The sequence below is a fragment of the Microtus pennsylvanicus genome, chromosome 12 (assembly GCF_037038515.1).
Source record: "Microtus pennsylvanicus isolate mMicPen1 chromosome 12, mMicPen1.hap1, whole genome shotgun sequence".
Classification (NCBI taxonomy): Eukaryota; Metazoa; Chordata; class Mammalia; order Rodentia; family Cricetidae; genus Microtus; species Microtus pennsylvanicus.
In genome coordinates, this window is record NC_134590.1 from 49,705,098 (window position 1) to 49,720,943 (window position 15,846).

A 15,846-nucleotide genomic window follows, 5' to 3' on the forward strand; every position below is an offset into this window, starting at 1 on the left:
TATTGATATTGCCATTGTGCAGGTCTGGTTTAGGCAGCTAATTTTAGGAGGCACTGTCTTATAGGAGACTCCCTGGTCCTTTGACTCTTAGAAACTTTTTATTTTAGATCTTTCACTTTGCACCTCTTGCTTTTTTGTGTTGCTTTAATCCTGTTTCTGAAAAGTTCCCCAATATTAAAGTCATGTTTTTCTTTGAAACTGTTTATTATCAGTTCCAATATGTGTGCCCGCCTTAGGTCCGTTTATATTCATTTGAGTTCTCTTCATTATGGGTCATGCATTGCCACCTTTGTTGCATGCCAGGTGATGTCTTTAAGAATAATTGGCATTCTTACCTCATGATATAGAAAGTTTGGGTTGCAGTGATTATCTTTAAGTAGTAATTTATATTATTCTTGAATATATTCCATAGTGCAATTTAAAGTATTCCCAGCTTTTATTAATTTCCTGTTAAGATAGGTCAATTTGGGTTATCATGAGAAATACCTTCACTCTGGGAAATTATTCTCCCCCCATGTAGTCTCACTGAGCTCATAAAGAATTACAGAGGACTTCAATACAGCTTATACTTTTACTTCATTTCCTTCAAGTGTGTGTGTGTGTGTGTGTGTGTGTGTGTGTGTGTGTGTGTGTGTGACTTTGTCAGATCTTCTATACTGCAGAGCACTTGCGACTTCTGTTATCATCTTATTCTTAGCCCTGAAGCACCTTCTGTCTCACATGCATTATGACACCTCATTTTGAGCATGCATTTCCCAAACTTTATTTAAAAATCTGCCACATAATCCTCACACAGGGTCCCACAACATTCCTTACTATGCACAAAAGTCTCTTCTCTATTTTCCTAAAATTTCCAGCTTTTACAGAAGCCTCATTCATGTCTGGATCTCAGCTCAGTGAGCTTGAACTTCATCTTTATGAAGCCTACAGGGAACATGCCACAGGCAGAAAGAACCCTTACTGATTTACCTCTTCAGTTTCTCCTCTCCTAAGCATCAAAATTCTATATTGCTTGTTTTCTGTGCTTGGAATGGTTTGCCTTGTATTATTTATTCAGCTATATGAATGTCTATAGTGACAGCACACTTAATAATATTCATTGACCACTAATTTAACATTCTTCAATGCTATATTACAGTAGGAAAATATACTTTAAATGTGTGATTGTATAGTTAATTATACTGGTATAAAAAGAAAGAAAAGGGAAACTATGTGTTTCACATGTCACAATTCTCCATGCTCTCTGCTTTATTGTATTAGGCAATAAACCAGATCCCTCAGGGATCAGTTTTAGAAGTGAAATCACAAGAGGGAGTGGACATGAACAAGACAAAGATCAATAGAAGCAAAGTTGTAAAGTTTATATGCAAATAACAGTGTATTCAAAGGCTCCAGGGCTGGAAGGAATGTGGTATGTTCACATAAAGCAGAAAAATAAAGTCTAACATAAACTGGGTTCAGAACCTTCATGGGGTCAATATTTCATATTATTCCACCCAATAGCCACAACTTGTTGAAGCAGACATTGTGCTTCACTTTTTTTCATAAGAGAAAAATCCGAAATACAAAGAGATTAAGTAACTGAGTAACCCTAGGTCTCTGCTGAGATGTGACTTGAGGCTTATTGCTTCCATTCCCATACAGTAAACCAATACATTTAAAGGAGAAAAGTGTAGCATGACCCGACATCAGAGAAGAAAAGGAAGAGAGATGAGACAAGGAAGAGAATTAACCATGGCCACACCCTGCTCTCAAATAGATTTTTGTAGTTACTTTACTTCACTGAAACCAAAGAACCTAATGGAAACAATTTAGCAAAGATTATTTGACATCATGGTTTTATAGCATCATGGTGGGTTGGCGAGGTAGGAAGAGCAGCTTAGATAGTGCCTTTGGCAGAAACATCATCTTAAGGCAGATCAGGAAGCAGAGAGTGACAGGAAGTAGGCAAGAAAAGCATAGGTCCAGTTACCTATGTCTTCCAGTTAGGCTCCAGTTAGACCTCACCCCCTAAAGATTCCAGAATCTACCCAAGTAACACCGTCAGCTAAGGACCAATCAACCAAAATACATGCTAGTGGCGAGAAGAGGAGTCGTTCTAATTTTCATACTCATATACAAAATATAAAAATGTATTCACAAAAGAGGCATTTTAAAATATCTCATGAAGAAAATATAGATTCCTAAAGTATAATGATCTCTACAAGACCACTTAGAATGAAATAGTAAAAACCAGGGACTTCTAGAGTTTAATTGAAAGTGCAACTTGTTGATCTTACCAAATAAGAGGCGGGGCAGCAGGGTAGCCTTAACAGTTGTGCATATTTGGGGAGGAGGAATCTCCCCCTCCCCATATAAAGCCTGAGCTGGTAAATACCAGGCTTCATGAAACAAACAGGAAATCAAGCAACTAGAAAAGATTTCTTGAATTTATGACAAAATTACAGAGTCGGGCTAGATGTCAAGAAATCAAATCTGAAGCAAAAGAGCTGGGATAGAAGCTCCCTTGGGGTCGGTATGTGTCTCCAAGGCTATCAGGAGCTTCTTCCTCAACTTCTTTGTCTCTTATCTATGACAGGGTATGGTAAGATGAGATGCTGGACCACTAGGGTTGTTGAAGCAAACAAGCAAGAAGTATCTTCCTACAGGCCAGCTGGAAATGGGAAGAGGCAATTTGCGAGAGGAAATTGTCTGACCTATTTCAAAGGGAGAATGGTATAAAGATGCCAACCCTTGGTAAAGGAGGGCTGACTATGAAGAAGCCTGTGGCACATACCTTGCCTTGGCAGAAAGGAAACAACAGAGAAAGATATACAGCGCGCCTGCTTAAGGAGGAAATGAAAGACCTTAAAACCTCAGTTTCCAAAAGAGGGGGTGCTTAGGTGAAAGGGTTCTTCCAGAAACAGAGAAGGAAGAAGAAAACTGACATATATGCTATATAAATCAGATTGAAAATGTAGAAATTGGTAGTGGTCTTTCTACATCCAATGTGATTTTATTGATCTTTTCTTTGATGCCACGCCCTCAGCCTACTCTGAGGAAGTCGGTGAGAATGGTGTTTCACACTAGCTAAGTGGATAGCATGAGACGATGCTTTGTCAGAAAGGATGACTTGGCCAGTGCTGATGATCTGATCTGATTTGCGTATTTACCTCTTTATTTTGTCATTCCTACATGTGAGAGTTTTTGCAGGTATGTTCTCGTGGTAAGGTGGAAATAAATCTCCATGTTGAGGGTCAGGGCTTGCTTAGAATTCCTAGGTAGGAACAAGAAAGCAGAAAGGAACAGAGGGCATATTTGCCAAGTGCCCAGCATAAATAATCCTAACTTTGAAATGAATTGAGTGCCTTGTGGTTGCTTTATATCAGGCTGCATTCGAACTAATTCAGGGAAAGCAGTTCATATTAAGAAGCAGATACAGGTTTTCAGGCATTTTGAGTGGCTGGGATGTTGTTGAATTGAAAACCTTGAGTTCTTGACATGACAAGTTGTCTCTGGCCCTTTGAGGCTTGCCTATGGAGCCACCACTGGTTTCTGTAAAGTCTTCTCCAACTGCCTGAAGTCATGGATGCATGCCTGCTGCGCCAGGCTCTAATCCTGAGTTAACATTTTCGAAACACCTCTTACTTCCCCTGCAGTGGCTTCACTTGAATAAGCTCCATTCATTAATGTCACTGTGTGAAAAATGTGCAGGATTTCCACACATCCGGATCCTCAACACATGCTAATGATCCTGCCTGTCAAGGACATTGATTTTCCTCACTTTCAGGGAAGGCAAAGGTACTATCAGGTGATTGCTGTATGAGTGATTTCTGAGAGCACCCACCCCCTCTGTAATCAAAGAAGGGAGCATTGTGTCCAAAGAAAAGAAGATTGCATTGCAGGCCCTTAACCCTGGTTTGAATATTGAAATTTTCATCCAACTTTTTCCAATGAAAGCTGTTAGGCTTTTGATCTGAAATCCAACATAAGCCACTAAATTTTACTCTTGGCATCCACTGAAAATCCTTTCATTCTGTGTTTGTTTGGTCACCAGCACCTCTAAAGCCACGTAAGAAGTTTATATAAAAGGTAAAGAAGGAAACCAACTTTGGGAGCCCTCACCCACTGTCTGTGTTTGCCTGAGTGAGCAGCTAGCTGGCTGTCTCCCCGTCCTGCTTGCTCAGCTTGCCTGGTGACCCCTGCAGCCTTGTGGGTCCCTCTGTGCAGCCGGCACTAACAGAACCGATCATGTATTTTCTAGGTTTCCTCTACGCTCAGAACAACACCAAGCGCAGCATTAAAGAGCGGCTCATGAAGCTCTTGCCCTGCTCAGCTGCCAAAACGTCGTCTCCTGCTATTCAAAGCAAGTTTCCTTTTCTTTTCGCCCCCAAATTGTTTGCTTTGCTTGTTTAGATCCACACGCACGGCAATTTCTGTTTCTAAAAAGAATCGATATATCATCTCCTGTGAAGCAATGTCTATTTGCAGCTCGTGTTTATCTGAAATACCGCGGCATGAGAGCAACAGGCGCTTTTCAATTGGCAGCCTGAAATCCTGGCGTCGGTAACAGAGGCCCAGGCTGCCTGACACTCCGGATTTCTGTTTCATCTGAGGCCTGGGGACTAGCCTGGAGGATTGGTTTGCCTAAAATGGTTGCACAGCAGCTGACAATTTAAGCTATATTATTTTGCAAGTTTCTTTTTTTCTAGTTGCAACATAAAATGTCCATATTTATGGAGTGTCGTGTGGTGTCTCGATACATGTATATTCAGTATAAATTCAGCTAGATAAACATACCCACAACCCCAAACATTTATCTTTTCTTTGCTGCAAAATATAAAAACCCCTACTGTATCTAGCTTGTCTTGCATAAATGACATAGTATAGTCACTCTGATACACAAATAGAATCCTGTCTAATTATAAATTAATAACCATAAATTAACCTTCCTCATCCCTTGTTCCCAGCTACACTTCTCAGTACCTGGTACATCCTATTGTGCTCTCAACTTCTATGAAGTCAACTTTTAAAAGTCCTAGGCATGAAATGATGCAGTCTTTGTCATGCTGTGTCTGGTTTATTTCGTGTAATGATGTCCTGCTCCCCCCATGATATCACCTATGACAACTATTTATTCTTTTCCGGGATGGATAGTGCTTCTCTGTGTGCATGAACCACACTGAATATATACACTTATACAGTAATAGTTACCTAGTAGGTTAATTCTTACTCTTGGCTAAAGTGAATAGCTCTGCAATGAACATGGAAGTGCATGTTTCTCTTTAACATATAAATTATATTTACTGGAGAGAAATATTGCTCCGTTATATGATATTTATATGGAAAGAAATATCTATACTATTTTTATTCAATTTCTATTATAATTTCATGGATTTCATTTTTTAAAGCATGACTTACTTTTCTTTGTTTATCCTATGCCTATGTTGTTTAAGGTTCTCTAGGAAACAAGAACCAAAACAAAAACACAATTATTAGTACATGCATATACATGCACACACTTATATATTATATATGTACATATATATTCCTATGTGCATATTTATATCTAAACACATAGAAATAGATAAAAAATGTTTTGACTTGTAGGATTATGGCTATGAATGGGCTTGGAAGCTAGGTAGCATTTGATGCTGTGGAATTGAATCAGGATTCTTCCAAGGAAGCCTCAGGTTTGTTTAACACCTCAAGTGATTACATGTGACTCACCCACTACATCCAGAGAGAGTAATCAGTCCTCTGCCTGGATCTACCAATTACTGCCATCACCACTTTGATATACTGCCTCCATAGCAACACTTAGATTAGGGTTTGATTAAATAATTGAGCATTATGGCTTAGCCAGGCTAACACATGAAGCTAATGAGCACACTGGTCTGCCTTCTCTTTCTTGACAACTATGTGGCATCCTTGTGTATTAGAGACAGAAAGCTCCTAAAGAGAGAACACTGGTTAATCTTATAAAGATATTAAATGCCACTGACCCTGTGAATTTATAACGACTGTATGTGCAAATAAATTTACATTAATTTATATCCAAGCATCAAATAACACCTGAATCATACAAGAGAAGGCAGTTTTCCTAATAAGAAAATAGAGCATCATAAAGTGTGGAGAAATATCCAAACTCTGTGTCAAGAGGGAGGAAGTATCTTCACGTAACTTTTTTATATTCTGCCATATCATTTTGTAGAAACTATTGATTGGATTGACAATTTAAAATGTAAATACCATCACTCTCCTCAACACAAATGGAGAAAATATGGAAGAAACATCATTAAAAAAGTATGCTGAGTCAAAAGCCCTAGAACTAAAATACAAAACAATTGTTTTGAATGGTGCTGTATTGCATTAGTCAGATCCAGCAGACACATGGGTCCATTCAGTGAATACATTTCATAATCTAGTCATTGTGAATTGTGTTAAGATCAGTTAATAAAGTGTATTTCAAAACACAGAACAAAATCCAAAACAGCAAACCCACAGAACTCTACCCAACGAAATCATGCATAACCAAAGAGATGATTTTTCCTGGTAGGAATTCCATGGGCAGAGCATTAAAAGTATTATTATAGCACACTGCTCTATCTTTTGCTTTTTAGTGCACACTTACATGAAAACACACTTATATACACACAACAATTCACTAGTAAGACATACTAGTTCAGCAGCAAACTGCAAGGATGTAATTTAGAGGAATGAACAACTCTAATCTGATATGATGCTGAAATTGTGGGGGTTAGTCTGGTTTGTTTGCGATGGTGGGCTATTAGTGCTATTGTTTTTCTCCTTCTAAGGTAGAGTCAACATTGCCAAGTTACCTGATATTTGCTGAAAACACAATCATTTGTATCATATGTACAGGATAAATGTCAGCGTCAGTCAAGATTTCATGTGTGATTAGTGAAGAAAAAGACTGTCACATTCTGTTAGCATTTTTCCTGCATGAAATATCACACAAAACCAATTCAGTTTACCTCTGCCTTTCCCTAAAAGGATGTTTCTTGAAATTAAAGTCAAGCAAAAAAACATTCTGATCACAAAGAATGAGAATAATAAAATTTTATATTTGATAAATTTAACATCCGCATCCATTAGGGCAATAAAAAGTCAAAGTTACATGAAGACTTGATTTTCTGTCTTTCAGGATGGTTATTACAAAGAAAATGAATAACAATAAATTATGGTGAGGAAAGATACCCCTATATATTCACTAATAGGAATTTAAATGCATCCCAAACACAATGAAAAACGTGAAGTCTTCTCAAAAATTGACAAGCAGAACTAGTCTAGACCCAGCTAATTCTTTCCTGGATAGACACCCAAAGGATTCTAAATCAATAGTCAATATACAATAGGGATGCCTGTACACCCATGTTTATTATAGCACTATTCAGAAGAGCCAAGTTATGATATCAATTGAGGTGCATACCAACAGATAAATAAATGAACAATAGAGTTTTCAACTCTAATGAACAAATTTGTATAATTTGATGAAAATGATGTACCGTGAGACTATCATTATCTATATATAGATATAGATGATATAGATCGATTCAGAAAAACAAAAATTTCATATTTTCTCTCAGTTGTGGATAGTAGATTTTATAATGTTACATAAAGTCATATATAAAATATATTCAGTGATGCTTAAATATATGTATATATAAAATATCTACATGTTATGCTTGAAAGAAAAATTGTAAAACCCAGGAACATAGGTAATTAATATATACCAATTTTTAAAAACTAGAAAGTAGCTGTTGTTTACACCATGCTAGGTGTAAACATGATTTACAGACACTGTACATCTTTACATGTAAACATCTCTACCAAGTAGCAAGCATTTTCAAGTAACTGACTCTCACAAGAAAACTTGTCATGTAGGAATAGAGGACTATTACTTGGAAAAGAGGACAATGAATCTCATTACTATGTGGCGAAGTTAGGGTTTTTGTTGCTGTGAAGAGGCACCATGACCATAGCAACTATTACAAGGAAAACATTTAATTAAGGTGGCTCACTTAAAGTTTCAGAAGTTCAGTCCATTATCATCAGCATGGGGAGCATGGTAGCATGTAGCATGCTGGATCTCAGAGTCCTTAAACCTTGATAGGCAGGTAACAGAAAATTTACCTACTGTCGCACTGAGGGATGCTTGAGCAAAAGAGACTTCAAAGATCCCTCCTCTCAGTGGCACACTTCCTCTAATAAGGCTACACCTTATAATAGTGCCACTCTTTTGGGGAGCCATTTTCTTTTCAAACTACCACACTATGTTAGCCAAGTGATCATGTTATCTCTCTTCTGTGGACTAAATACTAACAATTGTACACAATGTAAAAATATACCATGTGACTGTGGGATGAAAGGTTGGTAGATCAAACAAACAGCAGATAAGCAGAGGCCTCTAGGCCCCGATAAGAAAGGTATAACTATACCATGTCTGCGTTTAGAGAAACTGAAGATGAGTCGTTCTTGACTTACCTGAGAGGTTCTAGGCATGACTGAACTCTGAGTGGCAGAGGAAATGTTCTATATGAGACATCATGAGACTTCCAAGTCAGTGTGTCTGAGAGTTATGTTCCTAAAGAAAAACCTGAGCTCATGCTAAGCCATGAAGCACTTTGAGCCCAGAACTAAAAAACTTAAAGGATCATGGGAAAACACCTATCAGATCTCCTCATTTAGTAAAAAAGAGAATCACTGGTTTTCATCAGAGAGCAGTATTGTTTCTTCTGAAAACTACTTATGACACTGTAACCATCTTTAGGGAACATTTTACAGTATGCCTGAAAAAGCTCATCTATGAACATGTCTGTGTTCATCCCACCATGAGAACAATACACAGTGAGTTTCCTTCTTCTCCTTTATCAACATCTGTTCATTACTGCTGCCCTCTTCATCCCCCACTTCACTTTATAGTAACTCATTCAGTACACACTTGAAATACAATTTCTGCTATGAATGCTTAACATTAAAGCATTAAAAGAAGTAGCTCATGGTAAAGAGTTTATTCAAGACCATATGTATAAATATTTAATAAAAGGTTAAAAATCTAACATGCTACATTAATATTTTAAGCACATATCTTGATGGTTGAGAAAACTGCCAAACCAAAGTCCAAAACTCCAATTACCTTAGAAATGTTTTGGAAATCAGTGACTGCCTTTGGAGAGAAAGAAGTAAATTATTTAGGCAATGGCCTATGTCCTTCTCCATGTATTAGTTGAAAATGAGAAATTGATGTAATCTAGTGAGCATTAATTTATGATGTAGAGTTCTTCCTGGTGTTAATAACTCCTAAACAAGAGTGAGAAATGAGATAAGATAGAGGCTAGAAACATCTGCCTAGTAAATTAAGGATTGTCTTGTTCCAGTTTTTGACCCACTCAACTTTCCCCTGACCACTCAAATTTCCACTGATCTTTCCGTGTCCACCCCAGGCTGTTGATAAAACACAGTCAAGTGCAGCAACCTCATTGCCTCACTCAGCAGAAACCTAGACTTCCTCTGTCACTTGTCTGACATCACCAGCTGCCTCCTATCTGTTCTCTCCTCCCCTTTTCATCTCCCCAGCAACCACTCTACAGATCACTGAACTACTGTCAATTTCCTCTCTCTGATGTAACCTCACTCCTTTGGATCTTATGCTATTCCACTGGTTGGGCCCACTGTTTTCTTCCAAAAATAACTAAAAGAGGGAGAGGGAGATACCATCCTGGCACATACTGGATTCCTGTTCTGCTTGGTAGTCAACAAATTCCTAGACTGTTAGCCCCACAGTTTCCTTATATAATCATTATTCCACAATATATCCTTTGTTTTATTTGAAGAAATCTGTGAAACATGCATTATGGCCTTGGGGAGAAAGATATTTTTCTAGGTTACAGTTCCCATGAAACTTATTTGGGGAGGTAAAAATAACATGAAATCAAAGATAAACCCCTCCACCCGATGAGTGCTGTGAAGCAAATATGTGGTAATGTATTTAAAAGTGGATTTGAACTACAGAGATATATGGAATGGATCATGGCAAACCTCACTAATAAAATAATCTGAGACTCCAAAGAACAATCTGATTTAAGTGAGGGGAGGAAAGGAGCATAGTTTCATGAAGATACAGAAAGTTTTCTGTCACCATCTGAAAACGTATTATTATGATCGCAGGATTAAGAAAAGTAGTTCATGTGAAGTACTTGGTACAAGAAGCAGCATTAGAATAAATAAATGAAAAGTTCTAGTCCAACTAATATGACCCTAGAAAAATAATTATTTTTCACAAATAATATCTAAAAAACCTTAGAACAGAAAAATGAAACTTTTCCAACTAGCAGAGCTAGGTTTCCAAATCCAGAGCCTAGGTTTTCATCAGTTTTCAGGCAAACTGTATCCACCACTTCCAGCATATACTGAGAGGAGCCCTGCAATATTTACCACAGCTGCTTTATTCATAGGTCTTCAGCTAAGAAGAAATCTGGGAAATCACTGAGTGGTTTTTAAACATAAAGCAAAAAAAAAGAAAGAAAGAAAGAAAGAAAGAAAGAAAGAAAGAAAGAAAGAAAGAAAGAAAACAGCCCACAGATGACAATCCCAGAGAACCTACGCAGCAATGAGAACCCTAAGAGACATACATGGATCTAATCTACATGGGAAGTAGAAAAAGGCAAGAGCTCCTGAGTAAATTGGGATCATAGGGACTATAGGAGAGTGTTGAAGGGGAGGGGAGAGAAAGGGAAGGAAGCAGAGAAAGATGTATAGCTCAATAAAATCAATAAAATAAATCAACCTCTCCACTGAATGCACCAGTATTGGGTCAAGAATGGAGGCAGGGAACCATAAATATAAAATATAAATATAAATGTACCTAAATTCTGCTCACTTGTAGATTAAGGAATTACTACCTTAAGAATCAGTATAATTCTCCACATCAGTCCCATGATTTTTCATATGTATTCCTAATTCCCAAACACAACAACTAGCACTTACATGCTCGTTAGTAAGGCATGTTTGTTAGTAAGGCATGTTTATATAATTAAGGAGTGTGATAAGCCTTTTAAAAGAGTGAGTCATTCACTTTACCTCTAAAAAGTAGCAATAATTTTCCTGTTTGTTCACACATTGTTAAAATGGCTAAAAGGGTACTTACTGATAATAGCTAAAAACTTTTACAAAAGAGGAAACATTAAACACTTGATTATGTGTGTACTTACATTTATGCACAGTTTTATATAAATTGGGGTCACAATAGCATCCACTTAGTAATGTCTCAGTGTTCCCATTCAATCAGAATCATTTATTTGCTAAATTAATGTTTTGGTCCAGAATTTTCATTGATTTGAGAAGACATAAAGAATAGATGAGATACGGGGTCATCATTAGACTAGACCACTCATAACTGATAATGCAATCACAAGCTTATTGGCATAAATAATTACAAGGCATAATTTCCTAATTTCAATAAGAATTTTAGTGTTAAATGCAGCTTAATTTTTCAGTGGGTATTATTTTTCCTATTGACATTCTTCATGTGCAATTTCACATGTCCATATATACCATCAATATCCCTGTATTGAGTGTAGCATGAAAGTATCACAAGACAATTATTGTTATTTTTAACTGCAAGACTCTGAGAGGGACACAGTTATATTCCTACTTAAAAGAGAAATTGAAAATGAAAATATAAATGAAATTGCTACCTAGCAATAATTAGTTAATGACACAGAAGTTTAATGTTGCCATACCAGAGAGTACATACCTGGACTGTACTACCTGGGAGAGGTGACAGGTCTAACAGAGAAGCAAGAGTGACGGAAGCCTGAACGGAAACTTCAGGTAGCCTGTGAAGAGGTTAATATGAAATACTGGAAACAATTAGTGTTGCAAAGTCAATAATAAAACAAGAGATTTGACCAAAGGACCATGATGGAATTAACCACAATAAACACAGAAGGAGGAACATGAAGCATGTTCAAGAGACGTAGCATTATTTCAGACATAAGATGTCTGAAGAAAATCAGTAATGCCTGACAAAAATAAGCAAACAAGCCTGAAATAGGCTTCATTGATAATTAGTGTAACTTGTCCTTTCTTACCTTCTTTCTTCTTCTTCTTTTTTTTTACTTGTGTGATGAATTTTTTGTTTACTATTATTCACGACTGTTAATTTGGGTCAACTTTTTCACCTAATAAGTGATTTCAAAAACATATATAGAAATACAAAGATAAAATCATTATTTTTATAAAAATATTGAGTTTACAATCTTGTTTACCAAAATTCTTATTTTATTAATACTGTGATGCTGTTCACCAGAGACGCTAACAAGAGTTTTTACTTACCTATTTTCCCTTTGTATTGACCTGAGAAGTAATATTCAAGCTACAAAAGAGTCAAGTCAATAAGACTGGTTTCTGCTGGTTTCCTCTAGACACTGAAATGGGAACCTAATACTTCAAACAGACTCAATTTTCCACTTCACCAGGTGTATAAAATACAGACTATGGCTACATTATCTGCTTCGATTGCAGGGCTAAAGCTTAGCTTCTTACTTTCAAATTGCCTTCTTGCCAAGGGATTTAGAATAGCATGGTTGATGCACAGCCTTCCTTTGCAGAAGCATTGGCCCAACTTTGCCTGCAGAGTTTCCTTATAAAGGAAGAAGAAGAAGATAAGACAAGTTATGATCATCAGCAGACAGGGAAAGCCTTACTCACCTTCCAGCACAAACATGTCCATCTGAAAGCATGTCTAGAAAAACAATTCTATAATATATTGTAGATTTAGATTCTTGAATCTGCTTTGAAGTAAACATGTCTACTGAGTATTCTGAAGGTAATTTAAAAGCATACTTATTTTACCTCAATTGCAGCTTAAAATAAGTAATGCTTTAGATGAGAAGATGTTGGATGCTTCAATGACAAAATTGTTATACCAGTACAAAACACATTTGGATACCTAAGGGATGCCACACACTGTGCAAAATATTTTAATCTTTAAATTTCCTTAATTGCAGTTACTATTCAATTGTCATCATCACCATTATATGGATGAGAGACTCAATACTTGCAATTTTAAGTGAATTTCCCTAAATAACACTAGCACTACATAGCAACATTGACAGAACTCAAACACAAGCCATTAGATAAAATCTGCCATACGGCAGGTATTTTCCAAGATGTAAATACAAATGAACCAATCATGAATCCAGCCATGTCATGGTCAAGTGTCTAATGAAAAAGGTCATGGACGATGATTTGCTTATTTATAGCATCCTTCCAAGGCACAGTTGAGCATGATTGACAAGCACCATTTCAACCTCCTTCCAACAGTGTGCAAATGAGTTCGTGAGAGACTAATGACTCTACTCAAGTTCACAAAGCTGCGAAAAGTCAGAAATCAGATGTTCCATAGTCCCCACTCATGCAGAGTCTAGAATACCTCACCTAGTAAGTAGGCAAGGACAGTTATGACTGCTGTCATCTACTGTGTGATTATACCGGCCAGTAAGTAATGTAAGTAGTCTCTCAAAACAACTTTGTGAAGCTAACATAAATATTATCCCCATATAAAAAAATTTTATAGATTTTTTTAAAAGATTGGGCTTGGAAAGCTTAAATAGTTTCTTCAGTTACATAATTGAGAAATAGATCCAGGGGGAAAATAGAATTTTTGTAGAAACTGCATAATTTCCTAGACATAGTGAGGGTATGGTTCTAGTCATTATGTTAAAGAAAAGGATCTTCTACATCTAGACTTTCATGTTGAAAACAGAGTACAATAAATAGTAGCAAATTACATTATCTGTCAAATGTTTACAATAAACGAAATGCACATACACTATACTCTTCTATTTAATATGTTCAGGCACATAGTCCTCTAATTTTAGGATTAGTTTATGCCAATCCTACATCATTAAACATATGAATGAGCAAAGCCCCACAGAGTTTTGTAAAGTTTTATACTGGTCACAAGTTGAATTTCTAGTTTGTGTTTGGACTAAACAATCTTACATTTTCTGAACATGAAAACTAGCTCAAATATAGAAGGAATACAAGAAAAAGTCACATTGGTTCTCAAATTATTTAATATTTCATTCTAAACCTAGCTATGATGGATAAGCATGCCATTACAATGTTAAGGCTGACTGATTCAAATACAAAACATTGCCTACTATGGCACAAAGCCATTACCCTTACTAACCTCAGCCAGCCTTTCTCGGGAGCAAATTCCTAGGGGATTTTCTTTTGCTTCTAGGTAATTGATTTCATCAGTTTCTGTCTACCCTCAACTCAAAAATATCTATTGAACCAGCCACTACATTTTTAAAAAAATACATTTTCTCAATAGCTCTTCCTTAGAAGTCTTGTGTGTGCACATTTCAAATTGACATTCTCCAAAATTTCAACTTTTTCCTATTACTTTCTCAAATAAAATGAATAGAAGAAAGTCTTTTCCTAAAGTTTAAGGACCAATATTTTCTGGTTATTTTCTACAATACACCTTTACCTGCTGTGGGCAATTGTCTGTACCCTGTCACTTGTACTTTAAATAAACGCTGATTGGCCAGTAGCCAGGCAGGAAGTATAGGTGGGGCAACCATGCAGGAAGTGGAGGCAGGACAATGAAAACAAGAGAATTCTGGGAAGAGGAATGCTCAGTCACAGAAAAAGCAAGATGAGAATGCCTCGCTGAAAGGTACCAAGCAATGTGGCTAACAGAAACAAGAACTATGGGCTAATGTAAGTTATAAGAGTTAATAAGAAGTCTGAACTAATAGGCTTATAATTAAACTAATATAAGCCTATAACTAATAGGCTTATAATTAAAGTAGAGCTCTGTGTATTTCTTTGGGACTGAACAGCTGAGGGACCGGGTTGGACAGAAACCTTGATCATCATTTACCCTCCCTCAACATTGCTTTCTCTTCATTGTTTTCAGAAAATTTGATGCCAGTTCTAAACTTCAGAGTCATAATTTTAGGGGATAAATAGTATTTTCCTATCTTCCACTTCTGTGTCTTCCACAATTTAGGTATTCCTTCCAAAATTAACTTTTTCATGTATACAAAGAAGGCAATAATATTTAGAATGATTACAATGCTTAGATGCAGCAAAGAAAATTAGGGTTTTTTTTTTAGTTATTGTATAAAGGTACTTTGGGGCTTCCTAGCCTATAATCCCTTTCCTTTGTATGTGATGCTACACGAAATCAGGAGGTTATTGAAAACTGTTGATATAGGGTGAGGATAGTCTTACTGCTAACAGATGCTGTGATTGCCACTTGGCAGAGGATAAATTAACAGTCAAGTAAAGTAGCTTAAGCACAGTTCTGTCACTGATGAACCTAATAGCTTTTGATGTACAATACTTGAAAGTAATGTTCTGTGTAAATACAAAATCACAAGTGTAAGGCTTGATTCCATGCCATTCTCGCTTCCAGCGGAATTCTGATTTGTGCTTAGAGACCATTGCTACTAATTTTGTGATTCTTACTAGGATGCATATTTCTACAAAAGTTGCTTATGTCTCACCCTTCCTCTTTGGAGAAAAGAATAGCAGGATAATTAATTTCATGAATCTCAGAACTTTGACTATTGTCAAATTGTTTAGTTTCTTTCTGTGTGTCAGGGTCTTCATACATAAATATGGAACTCAGCACCAATAGAATTATATAAGCAGTTTATAAGTTAACCAAATTAAATTTCTTAGACACTGCAAGTTATGTGAATGTAGTATGGGCATTATTAGATTTTGTAGAAATACCAGAAGAAACTCTATCACTATACAAGAAAAACTCCTTTCTCAAAGACTTTAACATTTTTGAGAATTTTATACACATATAATGTG

At 36.6% G+C, this 15,846-nt stretch overlaps 1 protein-coding gene across 6 annotated transcripts in view; it reads left to right on the top strand.

Annotated features, from left to right (window-relative positions):
• Kcnip4 (potassium voltage-gated channel interacting protein 4) overlaps window positions 1–15,846 on the top strand; it is a 1,037,063-nt gene that overhangs the window by 907,733 nt on the left and 113,484 nt on the right. The window contains exon 2 of one of the 6 annotated variants that reach the window (XM_075943600.1): window positions 4,244–4,349. The exons of 4 other annotated variants lie outside the window; for them this stretch is intronic. In XM_075943600.1, coding sequence (XP_075799715.1) covers window positions 4,244–4,349 — 106 coding nt within the window. The remainder of the gene's footprint in view (window positions 1–4,243; window positions 4,350–15,846) is intronic. One more of the 6 variants, XM_075943595.1, reaches the window with a different exon arrangement.